The 20,786-nt window shown below is 36.6% G+C and overlaps 10 protein-coding genes and 1 non-coding gene across 11 annotated transcripts; 4 read left to right on the forward strand and 7 right to left on the reverse strand.

Annotated features, from left to right (window-relative positions):
• Positions 1–842: 842 nt before the first annotated feature.
• TPHA0M00180 (uncharacterized protein) lies at positions 843–2,354 on the forward strand (the record flags this gene model as incomplete). The annotated part of the gene is made up of 1 exon (XM_003687982.1): positions 843–2,354. The coding sequence occupies one exon, from the start codon at positions 843–845 to the stop codon at positions 2,352–2,354; it is 1,512 nt and encodes a 503-aa protein (XP_003688030.1).
• Positions 2,355–2,439: 85 nt separating this feature from the next.
• Positions 2,440–3,615, reverse strand: HAT2 (Hat2p; the record flags this gene model as incomplete). The annotated part of the gene is made up of 1 exon (XM_003687983.1): positions 2,440–3,615. One exon carries the CDS (start codon positions 3,613–3,615, stop codon positions 2,440–2,442), a length of 1,176 nt encoding a protein of 391 aa, XP_003688031.1.
• Positions 3,616–3,971: 356 nt separating this feature from the next.
• KEL3 (Kel3p) lies at positions 3,972–5,876 on the reverse strand (the record flags this gene model as incomplete). The annotated part of the gene is made up of 1 exon (XM_003687984.1): positions 3,972–5,876. The coding sequence occupies one exon, from the start codon at positions 5,874–5,876 to the stop codon at positions 3,972–3,974; it is 1,905 nt and encodes a 634-aa protein (XP_003688032.1).
• A 328-nt stretch (positions 5,877–6,204) lies between these two features.
• On the reverse strand, positions 6,205–7,842 carry PCM1 (phosphoacetylglucosamine mutase PCM1; the record flags this gene model as incomplete). Its single annotated transcript, XM_003687985.1, has 1 exon — positions 6,205–7,842. One exon carries the CDS (start codon positions 7,840–7,842, stop codon positions 6,205–6,207), a length of 1,638 nt encoding a protein of 545 aa, XP_003688033.1.
• Positions 7,843–8,093: 251 nt separating this feature from the next.
• SOM1 (Som1p) lies at positions 8,094–8,330 on the forward strand (the record flags this gene model as incomplete). The annotated part of the gene is made up of 1 exon (XM_003687986.1): positions 8,094–8,330. The coding sequence occupies one exon, from the start codon at positions 8,094–8,096 to the stop codon at positions 8,328–8,330; it is 237 nt and encodes a 78-aa protein (XP_003688034.1).
• Positions 8,331–8,989: 659 nt separating this feature from the next.
• Positions 8,990–10,747, forward strand: PRB1 (proteinase B; the record flags this gene model as incomplete). Its single annotated transcript, XM_003687987.1, has 1 exon — positions 8,990–10,747. One exon carries the CDS (start codon positions 8,990–8,992, stop codon positions 10,745–10,747), a length of 1,758 nt encoding a protein of 585 aa, XP_003688035.1.
• A 528-nt stretch (positions 10,748–11,275) lies between these two features.
• On the forward strand, positions 11,276–14,095 carry CIN8 (kinesin motor protein CIN8; the record flags this gene model as incomplete). The annotated part of the gene is made up of 1 exon (XM_003687988.1): positions 11,276–14,095. One exon carries the CDS (start codon positions 11,276–11,278, stop codon positions 14,093–14,095), a length of 2,820 nt encoding a protein of 939 aa, XP_003688036.1.
• A 99-nt stretch (positions 14,096–14,194) lies between these two features.
• On the reverse strand, positions 14,195–17,095 carry DNL4 (DNA ligase (ATP) DNL4; the record flags this gene model as incomplete). The annotated part of the gene is made up of 1 exon (XM_003687989.1): positions 14,195–17,095. The coding sequence occupies one exon, from the start codon at positions 17,093–17,095 to the stop codon at positions 14,195–14,197; it is 2,901 nt and encodes a 966-aa protein (XP_003688037.1).
• A 413-nt stretch (positions 17,096–17,508) lies between these two features.
• TPHA0M00270 (uncharacterized protein) lies at positions 17,509–18,642 on the reverse strand (the record flags this gene model as incomplete). Its single annotated transcript, XM_003687990.1, has 1 exon — positions 17,509–18,642. The coding sequence occupies one exon, from the start codon at positions 18,640–18,642 to the stop codon at positions 17,509–17,511; it is 1,134 nt and encodes a 377-aa protein (XP_003688038.1).
• Positions 18,643–19,041: 399 nt separating this feature from the next.
• On the reverse strand, positions 19,042–19,114 carry TPHA0Mtrna1R. Its single transcript has one exon. It is a non-coding gene; the product is annotated as a tRNA-Arg (tRNA).
• A 532-nt stretch (positions 19,115–19,646) lies between these two features.
• TPHA0M00280 (pirin family protein) lies at positions 19,647–20,558 on the reverse strand (the record flags this gene model as incomplete). Its single annotated transcript, XM_003687991.1, has 1 exon — positions 19,647–20,558. One exon carries the CDS (start codon positions 20,556–20,558, stop codon positions 19,647–19,649), a length of 912 nt encoding a protein of 303 aa, XP_003688039.1.
• Positions 20,559–20,786: the final 228 nt, after the last annotated feature.

A 20,786-nucleotide genomic window follows, 5' to 3' on the forward strand; every position in this document is an offset into this window, starting at 1 on the left:
TTCCTTCCAAGTCCAATCATATAACCAAATGATTACCAATTTGCAAGCAAACGTCGATAGAAAGCTATCCTGGAGACTTGGTTGCTTGGCTCGCGATGGAAAGTGTCTTGAACTTAAACCTCCGAACGTTAGAAAACGCACCATTATTTTCCTTGATACAACCTTTGAGCTGCGCACTGCTAAAAACATCTAACGCCAAAAATCCAAGTCAGTTCCTATTACGTGCTCATCTATTCCTTCTAACTACTCCCAGTATCCTATCATTTCCAGAGAGCTGAAACGAGCCTGAGATCTCGAGATCTCAGGCTCGTTTAGGGTCTGTTTGAGATTCGTGCGGGTTTTCTCCGTCAGATCTCAACATCGGTTCCGGAATGCATTAAACATTCTTGGCCAGCACAAGTTCAAGATGAACTTGTTTTGGTGGTCAGTACGTCAAATAAAATCCTACTAGAGAACTTTAGAGGCCATTTCTTGAAGCTACTCTTATTGCTGTCTTAATTATGTGCATTGGATGTCTCGCTGTCTGACCTTCGTTTAGTTTCCTAAATTCTACAATGAGTTAGGTTAGAGATAATCAATCTTACACCTAATATTGTATTACTTTATTAGGACATTATTAGCATAGCCATGATTATATTATATTGATTTATAATGTTAATAAATCACCAATGATTTAATTTACGTGATTCATGTATTCTTTTGATATATTTTATATTTATATAAGAAAAGTGGCACTAGAAGATTACATCCAAGTAATATACTATGAATTGTAAGCGACAGGTCAAAGCAACCAACAAAAGTGAATCATTTTATAACGATCAAAATCATATAAATTTGCAATTATGCCATTTCGTGCTTTAGGAGGCTATGAAAAGAAGGTGCTAGCCCAGACCATCGAGGGAAGAAGAAATGGTGTAGTTTTTAGCTCACAGATTACTTTCAACAAGAAGTCTGATGAATTTGCTGATGATAATGCAACCCTTTACACAGGACGCAGTGTTAACGAAGTGTCACTAAAATCAGTGTTATGCGCTGCTTTACAAAATATAATATGCAACCATGTAGAATTATACACAACAATTAATGATAGATTATATTTCACTCCAGTTTTACAAATAGAAACTAATGATGTTATTAAGACTATATCCTATGATAAAAGTAAAGATAAAGCGCTGATGAAAGATCAGATATCTGATAAGTTACTTCGTCATATCTTCAATAAATGCGACTTCAAACCCAATAATGGAAAGCCATTATGGCAATTCAGTATTGCTAATGATTCAACAATGATATTTCATGGTCATGATGTATTATTTGATATCTTTTCAACTGCAAATTTTGAAAAATATTTACTTAAAGAAATGAATGATGTCTTAAACAGTAATCAAAAGCTCAAAACAGTCAAAACTTTGTTTAAATTTGATGCAGAAAGATCCCTGACGAACTATCCTAGGTCTATCTATGAAAACCCAAAATTACATTTACCAGCTTTGACTTCAGATTTATTAAATCTTCAAACACAATCTTTCTTTAAGACAATATATCAAAATACACTAAAAAAACCAATAGATCTAATTACTTCAGCAAATTCGAATAATAATAACCAATTATCTGAATACAGAACTCGTAATACAGATATTCTCAGCGGTGCAAATTCGTTATGTGGTAGAACAGTTTTAGGTGAAATTTCTCTAGAGAGATATCAACATTTAAAAATGTTGGTTGAACAAGAAAACATTAGTTTAAGAAGTTTTATCAGTGCCATCACGATGGTCTGTTTGAAACCTATTGTCAAGAATTTTGACGGCAGCATAATATTTTCCATTCCAGTGAACTTAAGATCACTTATTGCTGATTCATCTGATTTCGGTTTGTTTTATAAGAACATTAAAGTTGAATGTCCTTTAGAATTGATAAATGATGAGAAGTATTATACAAACCCAGAAGTATTACACAGTATGCAAAATAACAGCTTATTAGAAATCCAATTTGAGAGGATATCTAGACATGTTTCTGATGTGATATCGCAAAGAATGAAAGCTTGGGAAAAATTTGGCTTCAATGACGATGACATTAAAAGAATGAAGTTTAGCAATGACGAAAAAACTGGGATTGCGCCAATCATTCAGATTAATGATGTGACTGAAATTTCATTTGACTTTGGCAATGACAATATTTCATATTCTTTCAGCGTAAATAATTTAAATTTCACCAAAAGCCTTTCCTGCAATGAATTTATGTCTTTATTTTATTCCCATAATGCTCAAGGGGGATTAAATATATGTATTCATTATCCAGATGGATATAATATGGAAGCATTCGTTGAATGTTTCCAAAGTTTCATTGAAAATTAGTTGCATCTATTCTAACTAAATAATTTGCAATACTATAATTTTAAATTTTTAATGACATTTTGATGTATGGACTATATAATATATTTTATTCTAAATCAGAGATAGAAACCTCCGGAGTTCCACTAATCCTAGGAAGCTTACTAGAGCATTTCCAGACCTGAACGATATTGTTCTCTTCAACAGATGCATTCAGCCATGGGATAGAAGGATGTGTTGAAATATCATTAATAGCACTTCTGGAGCCTGCATGAATCATCATAACCTCCGGTAAACCATCATCCGCCTCATCTGGTTGCTGCTCTGCACCAATTTCAAATAAATCCCACATAATAACACGTCTATCTGAACTACCGGATATCAGAATACCATCTTTATCGTTTGAAAATTCCAAACTTGTTACAGGTTCTTCATGGCCGGTCATAGAATGTAAAATTTTACCTGTATTTCTAATATCATATAAGTATATATTATTAGTAGTACCAGCTGCTGCAAATAAATTTTCAGAAAACCCACTGAATGCAATTGAGTTATATTGGCCTTTAGATGAGATTTTAACATCTGATTTCCCACCATTCCTCTTGTCAAATAATTGTAATGTAGAATCTTCAGATACTGAACCAAACATATTAGTGTTAAAGCAATGCCATTGACAATCGTTTACTATATCTGAATGTGATGTAGTCCATTCTTGGATTGGTTGCTTAAGTTTATCATTGGTTGCGTCCCATAAAGCTATTGTGCTATCGTCAGAGCCACTAATTAGTTCACCCTCTGCATTAGGGTTGAATGCAAGACCATAAGCATTATCCTTATGATATTTCAATGTAGAGAGTAAAGCAGATTGTTTGTCTCTAGAACAATCATAAATAAAAATAGTACCTTCACCATTTACAGTCGCAATTATGTTTGTGTTCTGAGGCATGTATCTAGCCCTATTTATTTCACCATCATGTGCAAATTTCTTGACGACTTTAAGATTAGATTTCACAACTTTATCAGACTTTTTGCCTATTATTATTTCATCTGGCAAATCAAGAGCAGCAATCTTCAAATAATCTGTCTCTGCACCAGAAGTGAGTGTACCTAAAATCAGATGCTGTCTGGTAGATGTCTTATCACCTGGTAACCATTGTAAAGTCAATGATGGCCAAGTAAGTCTTGTCTCGCTGACAAAATCATATAATAAAGGTACGTTACTTTTCCATAAATCGTATTCTTGGTCCACCGTAAGTGGTTCTTCTTGTTGTTCAACCTTCTCCATACTGTGTGTTTGATAATATTTAAAATGACGAAAAAAAGGAACTGCTGTTGATCTATTAGAACTAATTTTCCACAATTTCCTGTATCCAGAATACAATGACAATCGACAATGCAGAAATCATACAATTAGGTTGTTTTATATTAATAATTATATGAGATTTAACATTTAATTCTACGCGTTTATACTATTTCGAAGGTCCTAACGCGTAACGAATGTTGATGCTTTGCTACACTATGACCTTCTGGTATATATATATATTCAATATTCAAAATTAATGTCAATGTAATTTACAGTTATTTATCTTAAAGTCTATAAACGCAATACTTAGGTTAAGATGTAGGTAGGTACAGATAAGGTTATCTTCTCTTAGTGGATTTTGTGGTATCTTTCTCGATGACTTCACCAACGCCACCTAATTCTTCTAGTTTATCTTCTTCAATACGAACTTGGTCACGTCTTTCCCACCAACGATCTTGACATAACTCAAAAGACTTTGTCTTTAGATGTTTACCTCTAGTATGTTTGTTATTAGAAATGGCCCATTCCAAGAAACTAGCACCAGTACGAACGTAAAAATTACGTAATGATTCGAATGCCTTTGGATGTGGTAACCAAGGACGTGGATCTGGAATTTCCATGTCATCTGCATCTTCAATTTCTTCTTCTTCTTCTTCTTCTTCTGCAACTAATTTTTGGTCTACAGTTTCTTCTTCATCATCATCTTCGTCGTCTTCATCTTCTTCATCTTCCTCATCAGAATTGATAGCACCTAGTTCCTTAGCCTTTTCAATATCATGTAAGTTTTCCCAGTATACAGTGACACCATCTAGTTTATTTAAATCAATACTGTACATAGAATCGATAGAATAATCTTTTTCCCCTAGTTCCCACACACCTCCATAAATGAACAAAGTATCATCTACTACTGTCGTCGACGCATTGAATCTATGGTGAGGTAATTGATTTCTCACTATGTATTCTTTTTTTGAGACTTTTTCAGATTCATCATCTGAGTCTGAATCAGATCCTAACCCATTGGATAACTCATTAGCATCTTCGTCGTCGTCCTTTAAGTTTGCTTTCTCTAAAATTTCATTCAATATGTTCTGTAATTCTAATTCTTTTTCCTTTGAACTTTTATTGTTCAGTCTCACAACTTTTTTTCTCTGTGATCTTAATTGCAATGCGTACCATCTATTCGATTCAATCTGGTAACTGAATAAATCGTTGTAAAAGATGGAATCTAAACTTTCTTCAGTTTCTTCAAAGTCGTAAACACCACCAAACAATATACCTCTACCTTTATGATGTACCATAGAACAACCAACTCTTGGAGAAGGTTGGAAACCTTGTTTCTTCCTTCTTTCCCATCTTACAGCAGATGGATCAGCCTTCATCTTCAAGTACCAGCAATCGCCTAAGATTTTACCCTTTTGTAGACCTTTACCAGCTTTAACTTTACAGTAACCACCCCATAACACAGCACCTTCCTGTGTTGGGATCAATGAATGACCTGATCTTGCATCTGGGACTGGATGATTTGGTGGGAATTCTATTTGCCTCCATTTGTAAGAGGTAATATCAAACAACCAAGAGTCGTTTAAATAAGAAGTAGTAGAACCTAAATCCCTGAAACCACCGTGTAATATGAAATAATTTTTCCAAACAGTTATTCTGTGGCCAGATCTAGCACTTGGACCATTTTTTTGTTCCACTTTGGTCCATTCTCTTGTCGTACAATCCAATAACCATGTGTCAGAATAATGATAGAAAGTGTTTTGTTTGGGGGAGGAAAATTCACCACCATGTAATAACGCTATACCACTTGGATGAGCAGCCATTGCAGCCGAAGATCTTGGCATTGGAGAATTCTGAGATGTAATTTTTTTCCATAGATCATTATCTGGCGTAAATGTGTATAGATCGTTGTAAAAATGGGTGACACCTTGTTCTTGAGAGGTGTTTTCACCGCCAAACAAGAGCAATTCTTTTTTACCATGGTTAGGGTTTGCGATCATACAGCTATTAATTCTCCTAGTTGGTTTATCCACTGACTCCACGTTAATTTGCTCGAACTGTTCTTGTTCTTTCTTGAAGTTGGCTAGAACTTCCTCGATATCCATATCATCCTCGTCTTCTCCATCTAAATTTTTCTTAGCTTTCTTCTTGTCCTTGATCTCAGCTTTGCTTTGGTTCTTCTTGGCCTTAGCTTCAGCACGAGCCTTTTTGGCATCTTTATCTTTCTTAGTCTTTTTAGCCATTTCTGTTTGTTCTCTTAACTTCTGAAAGTAAATGAATTGATGAATGCCCTGCAATATTTACATACATGATGCTGAAAATACCAGAATTTATATATCGTAGTTTTCAGAATTTTTAGATCTCATCGTTTTTTTGAAAAATTTGATGTTAGACGTCTTTAATCTTAAATAATGACATTTTGCATTCAGTTAATTGAAGACACAAGTATTTATTGGATGGTTTTGTACTATAGGAGAAGCAAACTGTTAAATAGTGTATTTATATAAGCGTTAGACTTGGGATGATCGCCAAAAGAGTGGACGGGCCAGGGGCCAGGGGCCGCCGAATACTCTAGACACTTGCCAGGACGGCTTTTGATACTTCTTCATTCAAAGCAGCAGCATCTTGTGGTGTGGATGCTTCTGCATATACTCTGACAGCATCTTCGGTACCACTTGCTCTCACAAACGACCTACCGTTCTTGTATTTTGCGACGATAGCATCGATTTTAGTTTGGGCACCCTCTGGTGTCAGTAATTTTCTTTCTTGGTCGGTAGTGGTAAATAGGGATCTATCCGGGACGACAACTTTTGTTAGCAAGTTTGGCAAGTCAGTATACTCCTTATCCCATGCAGATGGCGTAAGTTTCATTATTGATAAAACTGCGAGGACACCTAGCATATCTGAGATAGCATCACCAACAGTTTGGTTAATTAAGTGAGCGAATGATAATAAAGTTTTCACTTCCAATGATTCGTTGTTTTCCTTTAGGAGTGATTCACAAGTTTCAAAAAATTTGTTTGAGAACATGATTGTTCCGTGGCCATTTGCTTCGAAGTAAATGCCTACATCATAGTTTGTTATAGCTTCATGGTGCAGATGCTTAACGCCGGTCTTTGCGCATGATACAGGAATGTTCAAAACGTTTTCCAGATAATTTGTAGAGTTACCATTAGCGTAAGCAGTCTGAACCACACCCATTGAGATCTTCTCTGTTAATCCTGCCTTTTTCAACTGCTTTGAGATGAACAAAGCAAACAGGGTTGAAATCTTGTCACCATCCAACAAATGGAACGAGTTCTGTGCATCTTGGTAGTAGAAGACGATCCTATCGGCGTCGCCATCGAAGGAGCAATACAGAGTGGCCGGATCCGAGTCTGCAGCTGGGTCGATGTTTTTTGGCAGTCTTTGGTTTGTCTTGACGTAATCTGCGCCGCAATCGTTGTTCAACAGAGTTGGTGTCTGCCAATGATTGTTAACCAGAGTGAATTGTCCTGCTTGGGGCCATACCTCGAACAGTTTTGAAACTTTGGGCCCGCCTATCCCATTTGCAGCGTCTATGTACAGTCTTGGAGACTGCAAGACTTTGATCCCATGCAGAGCAGTGATACTCACCCATGCGTCCATGAAGAACGAATAGTAGTCGTCCTCCGTGACAGGGGCACGACTCTTTGTGGTGTTGATCGCATTTGTCAAGAAATGCAACTGTGGGGTGGTCAGTAGACCATAGTCGATTATCTTCGGCTTCATCAACGGGACAGCCAACGAGTTCAAGCATTGCAGCAGACGGGGGCCCGAGTCCCTCGAGTCTCTGCCGACAACCAAGACAGGCGTGATGCCACTGTCGACCTTGTACTGTGCGAACTTCTCTTGCAGATACAGTTTGAACTCCTGCGTTGAGTGACAGAAAGAGGCCTTGTTTGCCAGCTCTGTCGCGAACGGTTCCCAAGACTGGTCCAGCATCGATCCGTCGGGCTCGACGATCTTGACACCGTTGTCACACGGCTGGTTGTGCGAGGCCGTGATCATCACACCCACTGCCTTGCCGTCGAGCGCAATGGACCTCAAGCATGCCAAGAGCCCTGTCGTGACCATGACCGTGTCCAACACGGTCGCATCGTCACGGAACCCTGCAGTCCCGTAGACGTAGCGGTGGTTTCTTGTGGTGCAGCAGCTTTCAAATACCGACTCCAGAACGTTCCAATGCATTGTGGTTGGCGGTTGTGGGTGCTGTCACTGGGGGTCAGCGATGCGCAGAGCCGTTGGGTGCATCGTTGCTATTTATATAGTTGCGATGTGTGCAGCTGTATGTGCAGCTGAGGGCTGTTACCCGTCTATGGTTACCCGCCCGCGGCGTTTGCCGTTCCGCACCGCGCGAGCCAGCGCTATATAAGAACCCGTCGAGCCGGGGTGGGCCCACAGCGCAAGAGCACCGGGCACCGAGCATCGAGAGCAGAACAATGGCACCTGCTACACCTGTCGTGGACCGCGAGGCGGTCGCAGCGACGCTGCAAGCGTCGAAGCAGCGCAACAGACAAGAATGCGAGCTGAAAGCACTGACGCAGTACGAATGCCAATTCGTCGACCTCGAGTCCAACCGCTACATCTGCCGACCGTTCAAGCGGCTGTTCGAGGTGTGTGCGGGCACCTCCTACGAGACCACGGCCCAGCCGACCAACAGCGCCGACCGCTCGTAGCGGCAAGAGGCAAGCTGGGGTCGACGTTCAGGGCGTGTGGCCGTATAAACCCGTCGGTCACCGACGGGTTTATACGGCCACCGCAGGAGGCATTGGGCGTGGTGGGCATGCATGGCGAGCAGACGTCTCGATGCAAGACCCGGTGTGTAGCATCATATAGTCAGTGTGTACATATAATAAACGACCAGATGACAAGAAGGGCCGGGACAGGGCCGGGGCCGATGTCTGGGACGTCGGCGGGGTAAGCTGCACGTCGGCGCTCGCTCCCGGCCGGCTCCCTGTTACGTGCAGCTGTATGTAGAGAACGCCGGCGGCAGGCACCGTTGAGAGTGAGCATTTGGGCGCGGCGGCGGCGGCGTCAGCGGCAGGCGGCTCTGGGCCGCCCACAAAAAGGGGTGCACCCCAGTGCACGGCGCCGTGCGGCACGCTTGTCGTTTTAGGGGTGCGCGCTGGGGCGGATGCTGGGCGGCTAAACTGCGGGGTGGCCTGTGACGCGTCACGTGGTTGCGCTCGTCCGGGTAAACCTGCAGAGCACCCGGACGCAGATCCCGCGTCTCGGCTTATCTTATTGCGCGCGGTCGCCCCTCCCCTTGACCTTCCCCCCGCTGCGGCCGGAAAATCACTCTCGTTGCTATAAAAGGGAGGCAAATGTTGGCCTGATGCTGGGAGGAAGTGTGCACTCTTCCGCCCGGGTTTCGCTTTCTTGGCCTCGCTACAACTACACAACAACTATACACAACTACCATACACAACTATACAATATGAAGCTGCAGAACACTCTAGTTTCTGCCGTAATCGCTGCTTCGGTTGCCGAAGCGCTGGTCATCCCAGCGCTGGACCAAGGTCGCGGTAGAGGTCATGCCCTCGACCATGGCCCCAACAACAACAACAATGTGCCTGCATTCATGATGCGCGCTGCCGCAGCCCCGGCCTCCGCCATGGAGATGGTCAAGGACGTTACAGACCAGATCCTCGCCTACTACCAGCACGCTTCGCCGGCCTCTCGTGGCCTGGAGCTCGCAGCCCTGCACGACAACGGCGTCGGCACGGCCGACCATGACAGGTACATCATCGTCTTCAAGAAGGGCGTCTTCAAGGAGCAGGTCGACCAGCACTTGAAGATGATGAGCGCCCTCTTCCGCAGGCTCAGCGAGGAGCAGCGTCCAGCCGCAGCTCCTGGCGCATCCGCCCTCAGAGACGGCTTCGACAGGGTCATGGACACCTTCGAGGTCGCAGGAGCTTTCAGCGGCTACATCGCAACCGTCGCGAGCCCAAAGATCGTCGACTTCATTAGGTTGAACCCGCTCGTCGACTACGTCGAAAAGGACTCCGTCGTCCACTCCCTGGACGAAACCCAGAACAACGCCCCTTGGGGCTTGGCAAGAATCTCCCACAGAGAGGGCTTGAACTTGGGCAACTTCAACAAGTACCTCTACGCCAGCAATTCCGCTGGCAAAGGCGTCACCGCCTACGTCGTCGACACCGGTATCAGTGTCAGCCATCTGGAATTCGGCGAGAGAGCCAAGTGGGGGAAGACGATCCCAATCAACGACTACGACATCGACGGCAACGGGCACGGTACCCACTGTGCAGGCACCATCGGTTCGGAGCACTACGGTGTCGCAAAGGGCGCAAACTTGGTCGCAGTCAAAGTGCTGAGATCCGACGGTTCCGGAACCATGTCAGACGTCTTGAAAGGTGTCGAGTGGGTCGCTTTGGAACACACAAAACATCTGGAAGAGTCTAGAAAGGACAAGAACAGCAACTATAAGGGTGCCACCGCTAACATGTCCCTAGGGGGGGGTAAGTCGCCAGCTTTGGATCAAGCCGTCAACGCAGCCGTAAAGGCAGGTGTCCATTTCGCTGTCGCTGCAGGTAATGAAAACCAAGATGCATGCAACAGTTCTCCAGCTGCTGCAGAAAATGCTATCACCGTAGGTGCCTCCACATTGAGTGATGACAGAGCATACTTCTCCAACTACGGTAAATGTGTCGACATCTTCGCCCCAGGTTTGAACATCTTATCCACTTACATCGGCACTAACGACGCCACTGCCACTCTGTCCGGTACTTCGATGGCTTCTCCGCACGTAGCAGGTCTACTAACTTACTTATTGTCGTTGCAACCAGATAAAGGAAGTGAATTCTACGTTCCTAACAGCGAGTTGACTCCGCTACAAATGAAGAAGAAAATCATCGACTACGCAACAAAGAACGCCTTGGCTGACTTGCCTGCTGACACCCCAAATAAACTGATCTACAACGGTGGTTTCAACTCCACCGATTTCTGGGCCAGCGCCGCAGCTCCACAAAGCCACAAAGTAAAGACAAATCGCTACAGTCTAGGCAGTTTCTTAGACTCGATTCAAGATTCAAACAACCACTGGTTCAACTTCGACAATATGAACATCTTTTAAAAGAGATCTTGCCGTCATAATTTCAACCAACCTCTCGTTCTTCCCCAATATCCAAAGCTTAGTTTGTAGCCTTTTTCAGCTACCCTCAACCGTTTATGTACATATGTAGATATGCCAATCAAAGCTTATTAATAATACCGCTTCAAATAATCTTACTTCATGTTTGTCAATCCCTAAATAGAGGTCTCTTATCAACAACACAAGTGATCGTCGATTTCATCTTACCGACGATGAGTTCTTGTATTAAGGGAAAGGGTGTTCCTATCGGTTCATCCGTTATGAACCAGGCATCCTTTGATCACGTGACCAAAACGCGAAATTAGCGCCATCTCGAAATTCTTAAATAAATAAATAAATAATTCTAAGTAAACAATAACAGTTCTTGAACCATTGAAACTATATTTAAGAAACAATATGTGTCTCAAGAAGCTTATAATCTGTGCTCTCACGTAATACACCTCTGCTTAAACATTGACGGCAAGCAACTGACTAAATAGACAGACACACAGACACATACGGTTATCAATCATGTCGGCTGATCCACAAAAGATTGAAGATGATACTGATGAAATGAATATTATGGTGGCTGTGAGGTGTCGTGGGCGCAATAAACGTGAGATCAAATCCAAAAGCTCAGTGATTGTCTCGGTTCCAGACGTGATGGGCTCAAATGAGATCTCCATTAACACGTCAGATGATATAGTGAGTGGATTGACAGCACAATTGAATTCAAAAACATATACCGTTGATAAAGTATTTGGACCAAGTGCAAACCAAAGGCTCATATTCGAAGAAATTGCAGAACCTCTGTTTAATGATTTTTTAAGAGGTTACAATTGTACTGTTTTAGTATATGGAATGACCTCTACAGGTAAGACTTATACTATGACAGGTGATGAAAAATTATATAAAGGTGATTTGAGTGATTCGGCTGGTATTATCCCTCGTGTTTTATTTAAATTGTTTGAGACTATTGAGTTTCAAAGCGATAATTATGTTATTAAATGTTCTTTCATAGAACTGTACAATGAAGAATTGAAAGATTTATTAATTGATTCAAATAATACAAAATTAAAAAAATTAAGAATATTTGATTCAAATTTATCAAAATCATCAAATAATAATAATATCTCAAGACAAAATTCACATTTTATATCAGGTATGGATTTAAGGAAAAACCCAATAAATCCAATAAATAATTCAAATGATAATACTGCGATACAAAATGGTAATGCAAGTATTTACATACAAAATCTAGAAGAGTTCCATATTAAAAATGCAAGAGAAGGTATTCAATTGTTACAAAAAGGTTTGAAGTATAGGCAAGTGGCAAGTACGAAAATGAATGATGTCTCAAGTAGATCACACACAATATTCACAATTAATTTATATAAAGAGCATAAAGGTGAAATTTTTAAAATTTCTAAAATGAATTTAGTCGATTTAGCAGGGTCAGAGAACATTAGTAGGTCCGGTGCACAAAACCAAAGGGCGAAAGAGGCAGGTTCTATTAATCAAAGTTTGCTAACCCTTGGGAGAGTCATCAACTCAATAGCGGATAAAAATATTCATATTCCATTTCGTGAATCAAAATTAACAAGATTACTTCAAGATTCTCTTGGTGGTAATACCAAGACTGCATTAATAGCTACTATTTCTCCAGCAAAATTAAATGCAGAAGAAACTTGTAGTACTTTGGAATACGCTACAAAGGCTAAAAGCATTAAAAATAAACCACAATTAGGATCAATAATAATGAAGGATGTTAGGTTGAAAGATTTAAATAATGAGTTAGCAAAAATAAAACGTGATTTGACATCGACAAAACAAAAGGATGGTGTTTATATGACACAGAATCATTATAAAGATCTCACAAATGACCTAGAGAGTTATAAGACAGAAATTCAAGAATGTGATAGAATAGTGAAAAGTTTAGAATTACAAAATGCTTTATTGCTAAAGGACAAGAAAGCATCAAATGAAGTTAATAAACTGCAGGAATTAAACTTGAATGAAATGACAAATACTTTATCTAACATTCAAACAACTTTAGAAATACAGCATAAAAAAGAGCAGATATTGGTAGAAGAATTGGCACACTCAAGAGAAAAGTCACTTAAGATGAAAACAGTCATTAAAGAATATTCGGAAAAGGAGGAAAGAATACAAAGTAATATGAAATCAATATTTAATGATGAATTGATAAAATTAAAAGAATTATTAATTGAAAATTTAAATGGTATTGCTAAAGAGAATCTGATCGTGCAAACTAACGTTAAAGATAACATAAAATTAATTAAAGATGACGTGATATCGATTGTTACAGAATCGCAAGAACTTTCCAAAAAATTGTTCCTTGAATTCAGTCAACAAATTATAAAAGAAACTCCACTTATCTTGGAAATGTTTAGTTCAGATGTTAAAAAAAATCAAGAACTTAATGAAACGTATTTTGCAAATTTGTTCGAAAATTTGGAGAGTATTAAACAACAATATTCAAAATTAAACGAATATTTTAGTAATGATTTCTTTAAAAGCAACCATGTTACAATAGTTAATGATCATGTAAACACTACAAAAGCCATCATTGAGAAGAGTGTTTCTGATATATTTAAACAATTTCAACAAAACATGGAAGCTTTTGCTGAACAAAATGAAAAATTGATATTGGAAAATTTGAAAACTGTATCTTCAGATTTAATTCAAAATGAAATGAACTCATTTAAAGAACATAAATCAGAGTGGGACATTTCATTTAAGAAAATCAATCATTGTGATTATTTGAATAACTCCTATCACGATCAAATGCATACATATCTAAGAAATATGAAAGGGAAATTACAGTCATCAGATGAAATAATAAAGAAGCATATGAATCAAATTAAATCTAATGTTGATTCTTTAAATAGCACCCCAAAACTTTTGAACACAGACCGAGCTATTGGAGATAACTATAATCAAATTATTAGTAAAAGAGATAAATTACATGATCATTTACAGATATCATTAAATTCTACCCAAAATTCGTTATTAGTTTTTGATGAGATTTGTAAATCAATACAATTTGCTTTTGCGAATTATTCTAAAACCAATTTACAGGAATCGGCATTATTAAAGGGAAGGTTATTTGCAGATATCGATCCTTTAAATGACACTAACCTCAATAAACAAGAAAGTTTGACATTTGACAAAGGTGATGCAAAGTTGACGAAAGAAAATAATGAAGATATGAGCTCTAAAGATGAGAATAAATTAAATAATCAAAATGTAACATTAATAGGTTTAAAGAGAAGTCACATGGATTTAAATGACAGTGATAGTCCTCTTAAATCTCGAAGAATTGAATAAATCGCTTACTTAAATTTGCATTGTTAATTATATATAATATAAGTAACTAAATAATATTAAATGGACAAGATGTAATATTACTCTTTCGCCGGGAATCCATTAGAAAATAATAGGAAAATCCTCTTCTACTACTTGAGTTCCTTGAGCAATTGATTTTTCAATCCATTTATAACTAACAATCCTAGGAATAGGAATCACGTTATTACTGCTTACAGCATGGATAGATAGTTCTTTCCTAATTGAACTAATTTTTTCATTACTCGATTTAGAATGTTCATCACCAATTATTATTACATTACAATCATTAATGTTATTAACGGAAGTACCTCCATAAAGTTTAATATATAAATTAGTTTCTTTTAGTAATTTTTCAGAAAAACATTGTTTAGGAGTATATGCTTTTTTGTTCGAAAATAAAAATATAGGTATCTTCTCAATTTGTTGATCAAATTGTAGTGGATTTGAATAAAGCTGCTCTTTTGGAGTTTTGGAAGAAATAAGTAGTTCCAACTCTTCTTCTGTGATATATTTTTGATAACTGTCACCTAAGAGGTCTACTCGTTGCTTGCTTATTGTTGATAGTGATTGTGATACATTGAAGCAATGACTTGGTTCAAAATCCAACAATTTGTCATTAGCAATACAGTCAAGTATCCATTTTGGGTGAATAATATCATAACCTCTTTTTATTAATTCATTACATTCGAATGTTTTTTTACACGACATAATTCTAACATATTTCTCATTCAAGTTTTGAGAAACTAAATTGAAAATCAGTTGACCACCATTCACTTTAATTATATTGATAAGTTCGTCAATTCGTAATCTAAAAGAAGAATTGCTATCCACATAATCAGAAATGACAAAAAAGGATAACCCATCAAATATCTTTGAAGTAAAGCCTGTATCATCATCTTGTATAGAAAGGGTTTGGTTTAGCATGTTAACTTTTGATGTTCTACTTCGTTTCTTTTTTATATGAGAATGATTGCCATACAGTTCTGAAGAACTTCGTTTTTTATTTGTTGCTATTACAAGATCAGAAAATGTATAGCAATCATTAAAATCCTTGTCTGTGCGAATTCGTCTACAATATGCTCCATAAAGAGTATATCCAGTTTTAAATTTATCCCTCAAAGCTTCATTATTTTCTAAAGACCTAGCTTTCACTTCTAAAACTACAGAATCGTGAGGGTTGATCCACTCCACAGGTAATCTGGTTCCAAATTCAAGGTAATCCGTTGGTGGTGCTTCATCTGAAAATTTCTTCCAACAGCCAAAAGTTTTTCTATCTATTTCTTTGAATTCTTCATTAGAAATTCCATTTGCAATGACGCAAAAAGATATGAATTTTGTTATCCTTTTAGTTCGTATTGGTTTATCCTCAGGAATATTATTCTGACTATCATCATCATCGGAAGTCAGAGTTATGACTTCTTCCTGCAAAATTTTTTCATAAGACTCCTCATTTTCTAGAACTGCTACTCCACACATTAAAGAATCCTTCTTTCCAGGATCTCTTCCAATGACAATTAAGTCTAAGTTTTCTCCAAATTGTTCCAAATATTCTGGTTTAACTTTTATCCAATCATTGTTCCTATCTCCAACAGAATATAATGAATCATATTTTTTTAGTACAATTCCCTCTGAACCTACTGATATGGCAGCTTGTAATGCTGATCGGATACTTTCACTGTCATGCGCTATAGAAAATTTTAATATCTCTATGTGTGATTTTTTGGGAGTTAAAATATTACTCAGATATTCCTTCCTTTGGTATAATGGTAAATTTGTTAATGGGGACCCATTCAAAAATAAAACATCAAAAACTATAAACAATGGACTACAGAGATCATTTTCAAGTCCGTCGATTTTTAAAGAATTTGCAGCTCCACTTTTAACCATACCAAATGGTAAAATACAATTTCTTGATTTATCGTAACTCACCATTTCTCCATCCAATATACATTCTTTTACGTCTTCATTAAGCTGCAAATACTTTGATATTGTTGCAGTACTTTTGTCTTTTCCATATAAATACGTATAGTCATTTCCACGTCTACTAAAGTATTTTATTTGATGACCATAATCCATATAATGAATCTGAATTCTTTCACCATCCATTTTTTCTTCGATGGTAAACTTATTGTTCATCCTCCTAGAAAGTACCTCATATGAAAGATTGACTTTTTTGGCTAGTTGTGGTTCAAATGCATTATGTAACGCAATTGTCAGATCTTTGGAATTTAACCTAAAGTTAGGATTCCAAAGTTTTTCTGTAACGATATTTAATTCAGATACTACACTTAAATAATCGTTAGCATCAGGATGCCAGGCATTTAAAAATTTGTGTTCCAAACCACCTATTAACCTTGCCTTTATTAGGATATCAAAAAAGTATTCTAATTCAATAAAGCTCATATTTTCAAAGCAATACTTTATGGATTCTAACTGTGATAATTTCTTACCAGATGATCCATTTGTAATTTTAGAACTGCTCCTCTCCATTGATAAGGAATCGAGTATAGAATTTAGTTTATCAATTGTGATCTTCTCTTTTGATACTGGCTCTGAAAGTCTTTTCTTTATTTCTTGAATGCAAAAGGAGGACAGATTAATGGAACGTCTAGCCTTTTGTTTCCATCTTCTCAGTCTTTGTTCAGTAACTGAATTTTTCTGTAATTTCAAATAGTCACAAACTATCCTTATTAATGTGTGTTCCCTAATATAATAGTTCCTTCTATCTCTATATGGTAGAATCAACCTTAATGCAGGATATATATCATTCCCAACTGTAACTCTCCAAAGATGTATAAAATTATTTATAACAATATCATATTGAATATTTTTCGGTCTTGTGTCAACTGATTTTGGTTTCAAACGTACCTCATCAAGTTTAACAAAAAGTTCATTACAAAGCCATTTAAAATCCGGTGAAGGAGAAAAGTTACGAGGCTCTCTTTCTGAGGTATCTATATTCATATTGGGAACTGATGTCATCTAGTATTTATTACTTTTCCTGAAGCATTAATATTCTAAATAATAATATTATTCATCACTCATACATCCATCATTAGCTTTATTCAGTGCAGAAAGATTATATTAAATGAATAGTCCAATAGGTGTGCATAATTATTGTGTGAATAATATCATATAGTACATAAATACATATATTAATATTCATTTACTTTCTAGAAATCAAATCTTTTCTTTCATAGTTTCTAAGTTATAGTTATATTTTTTATGTTGAACGCTTGTTTTGTAGGCTGATAGCGAATTCACACATAGTAAATGCAGTTTTAGCAAGTAAAAAGAATTAGTGAAAAAAGTGATGACATATAGAATATGTATTGACTATATAAAATTGCTTGAATCTATTTACAACTACCTAAATGAAGAGTGAATATATCATTTTATTTCTTTCCATTTAAATTCTCTTCATATACAGTGGTATTAAGAAGTGAATAAAACAAGTCTTTTAATATTGGAATATTTGACATTGAATCGCTATTCACATTTTCTTTCATTTGTCTCACTCTTGGATCATTCATAACATTATCAAATTGTTGTTTCGCTTGAGGATTTGAAGCAAGTAATTGTTCTACAACTTCTTTAAATAATGGATTAGACATAATGATATTTAGATTGTTCCCAGCCATATTTAATATATCATTTAAAGTTACCTTACGTTTAGGGCCATCATTTACAGAATTTCCACTTCCCTCCTTACCTGTGGATTTTGTAATTTGCATAAAAAATAATTCTTGTACTTTCTCCTTTGCCTTTTCATAGTCAGCATCCATTTGTTTGGTAATTTCATCCCCTTTGTTGTTTTCTTGAGCTATTTCAATCATCCTTTTAAAAGCAGCTAAAGAACCTTCATAGTCACCAATCTCATATTTTGCTAAGCCAAGTCTATAATAAGCTTTGAAATTTGTTGGATGGATTTTTGAATCTATCTCAATAGACTTATTTGCATCAATTATAGCGTGATCAAAATTATTTGCTTTGATATAAGCAAGTGCTCTATTATTATAGTAATTAAAATTTGTTGGATATAATTTTATAGCGTCAGAATATGAACCGATGGCTTTTGAATATTGCTTTGCTTTCATTTCTTCATTACCTTTTTCTTTTAACTTTTCAGCTTTTTTCATATCATCATTAGAAACTTTAGTTTCTTTAGTTTCTTCAATATCTTCAATTACTTTTACAGGGACATTGATATCGTCTTTATTTCTGCTTAAATCATTATAAGCATTTATCTTATCCTTTGTTTGAACAGAAACATTTATCGTAGTATTTTTTTTATCTAAATTTAATGCAGATCTCTTACCATTTGGTAAATATGTTAGTAAATCATTACTTCTATAAGCAGTTTTCAAAATATTACTAATTAAATCTTTATCAACATCAAACACATCAGCAATACAATCAATAGCAACATTTAAAGAATCGACATTATCTTGATTTAATTTACCAGAAGTTATGCATTTGTTAAAATAGTCCACGATAATGGAAGCAATTTCCTGATCTGTCGTATTCATTATGACTTGTGTCTTTAATAATATGAATGTTTTAATGTATTTTAATGTATATTATATCCTTTAGTCTCTTTTAACCTCTCAATTTTTTCAGCGATCCTAAAATTAATTGATATCTATTAGCCTATTCTTAATTAGTTCAATACTTTAAGGAAAACGTTCTAAAGTATGTATATAATTATGATTTAGTTTTTATATTTTGAAAGAATAAGATGAGTTAATAAAAATAAGAAAACAAATTCTATTTATATTTGATGGGGCATCATCGTAACATTATTATTTCTTCTTGATGTTATATCTCTCTATCTTCTAGAATATTCAAATCCGAAAAAGTTCCAGAACGGATAAGCCATTTTTATAAAAGAAAAGGGCGTAGAAAAAAGAACTTATCCAAAAAAAAATCTTCCCCGCCAGGACTCGAACCTGGAATCTTCTGGTTCGTAGCCAGACGCCGTGACCATTGGGCCACGAGGAACAAGATTTTGAGAACCATTGAAATATGAACTATAATTAACACATTGCATATGAGTCAGGGAAGGGCTGTATGCTAGAACTATGGGCTCTACTATTGTAGTAAATTGTAAGTACTGATTGTGCTATATTTTAAATGTATGTAACCTATCTAAAGCTTAAAAATGAAGACTCCATGTTTTTTCGCCTAATTGATCACATTTAAATTTTTGTTTTTTCATTGTAACTTTAATTAAAATGTTATTTTATGAACAATATAACATTAAGAAATAAATATAAATAATTAATAACTTCAATAAACAAACTAATTAACTATGAAACGTTTAATATAAACTAGTTTTTATGGCATAAACTACTTATAATGTTATCTATTTACAAATCTGGCATAAAAGTAATTTTTGTGCAGAAATGTCCTCTGAGTAAATAAATTGAATAATAGAAAATAATAACATGATGCTACTGACGTACAGCAGCGCTTATAATTAAACATCTAACTTAACAACAGTTAATTTTATCGATGCTAACCTATATGAGAATTATTTATGGTTAGCGGCTTGACTTTCATCGATACCATTCCTGATCGAAGATCTCCAATTTAAAGCTCTTTCAAAACCACCAGTATAAGATTCGTAATTATGGAAGACTTTTACTAATTTTTCTACTGTTTCCTCAACGAATGGACCATGTTGTACAGTTTCTTGACGTAAAATTTGCCCGCCAATTATTGCAAATTCTGTGTCATCAGATCCTACAATACCTTGGACGTTATCACCATCTGTATTAAAGAAAATAGAGGAATGCTGTGGAAATACTTCATTCCCTATAGCAACTGACCCTTTAACAATATATAAAAAGACATTATAATCTCTAGAAAAATCTTGAGTGAATGCACTCCCTTTTTTTCTAGCCTTATAAACGTAGAAATCCACAGGTGTGTACGCCAAGTCCTTGACAGACTCAATCCCATAAGACTTTCCACTAATGACTTCAATCTCCAAATTTTCATCTGGTTTAGCAATTGGAATATTTTCTTTATGTAAATCTCTGTACCTTGGTTCTGTATTTTTCAAATTTGTCGGTAGATCAACCCATAATTGCAATCCATCTAGTATTTCACCGTTCTCCATAAGAACTGGCATCTCTGAATGGCAAACTGCTTTGCCAGCTGTCATAAATTGTAGATCACCTGGTCTTAAAATACCTTTACTTCCCGTGAAATCTTCATGGGCAACCATACCTTTACGAACATATGTAATAGTTTCTTGACCATGATGTGGATGGTCGGGGAAACCAGCAGGTGGGATCACATTAAAATGATCTAACATTAAAAATGGAGAGAACTTCCTCATTTTTGCTGTACCAATTGATCTTCTAACTCTTGCACCGACACCTTCGGCTTGCTCTTGAGCAATGAAGTGTTTCAAAATTGAACGAGTATTTTGCGACATTTATAATCTAATTCTTTAGTTTTGTTATAGGACTTAAGTATTAATATAGAACTTAAGTTTTGTTTACTGTTCCGATTATCCAGGATTGAATAATTCTGAATTATTTCATTTAAAGATAATGTACTTTTTCTTACCCTTTTTATATCAATTTCATTTCATTAATTAACTATAAATTTAAAATAATGTTTACTAATATGCAATAAATAACACTTTAGTAATTCATTGGTA

This window comes from Tetrapisispora phaffii, chromosome 13, assembly GCF_000236905.1.
Source record: "Tetrapisispora phaffii CBS 4417 chromosome 13, complete genome".
NCBI classification, from domain to species: domain Eukaryota; kingdom Fungi; phylum Ascomycota; class Saccharomycetes; order Saccharomycetales; family Saccharomycetaceae; genus Tetrapisispora; species Tetrapisispora phaffii.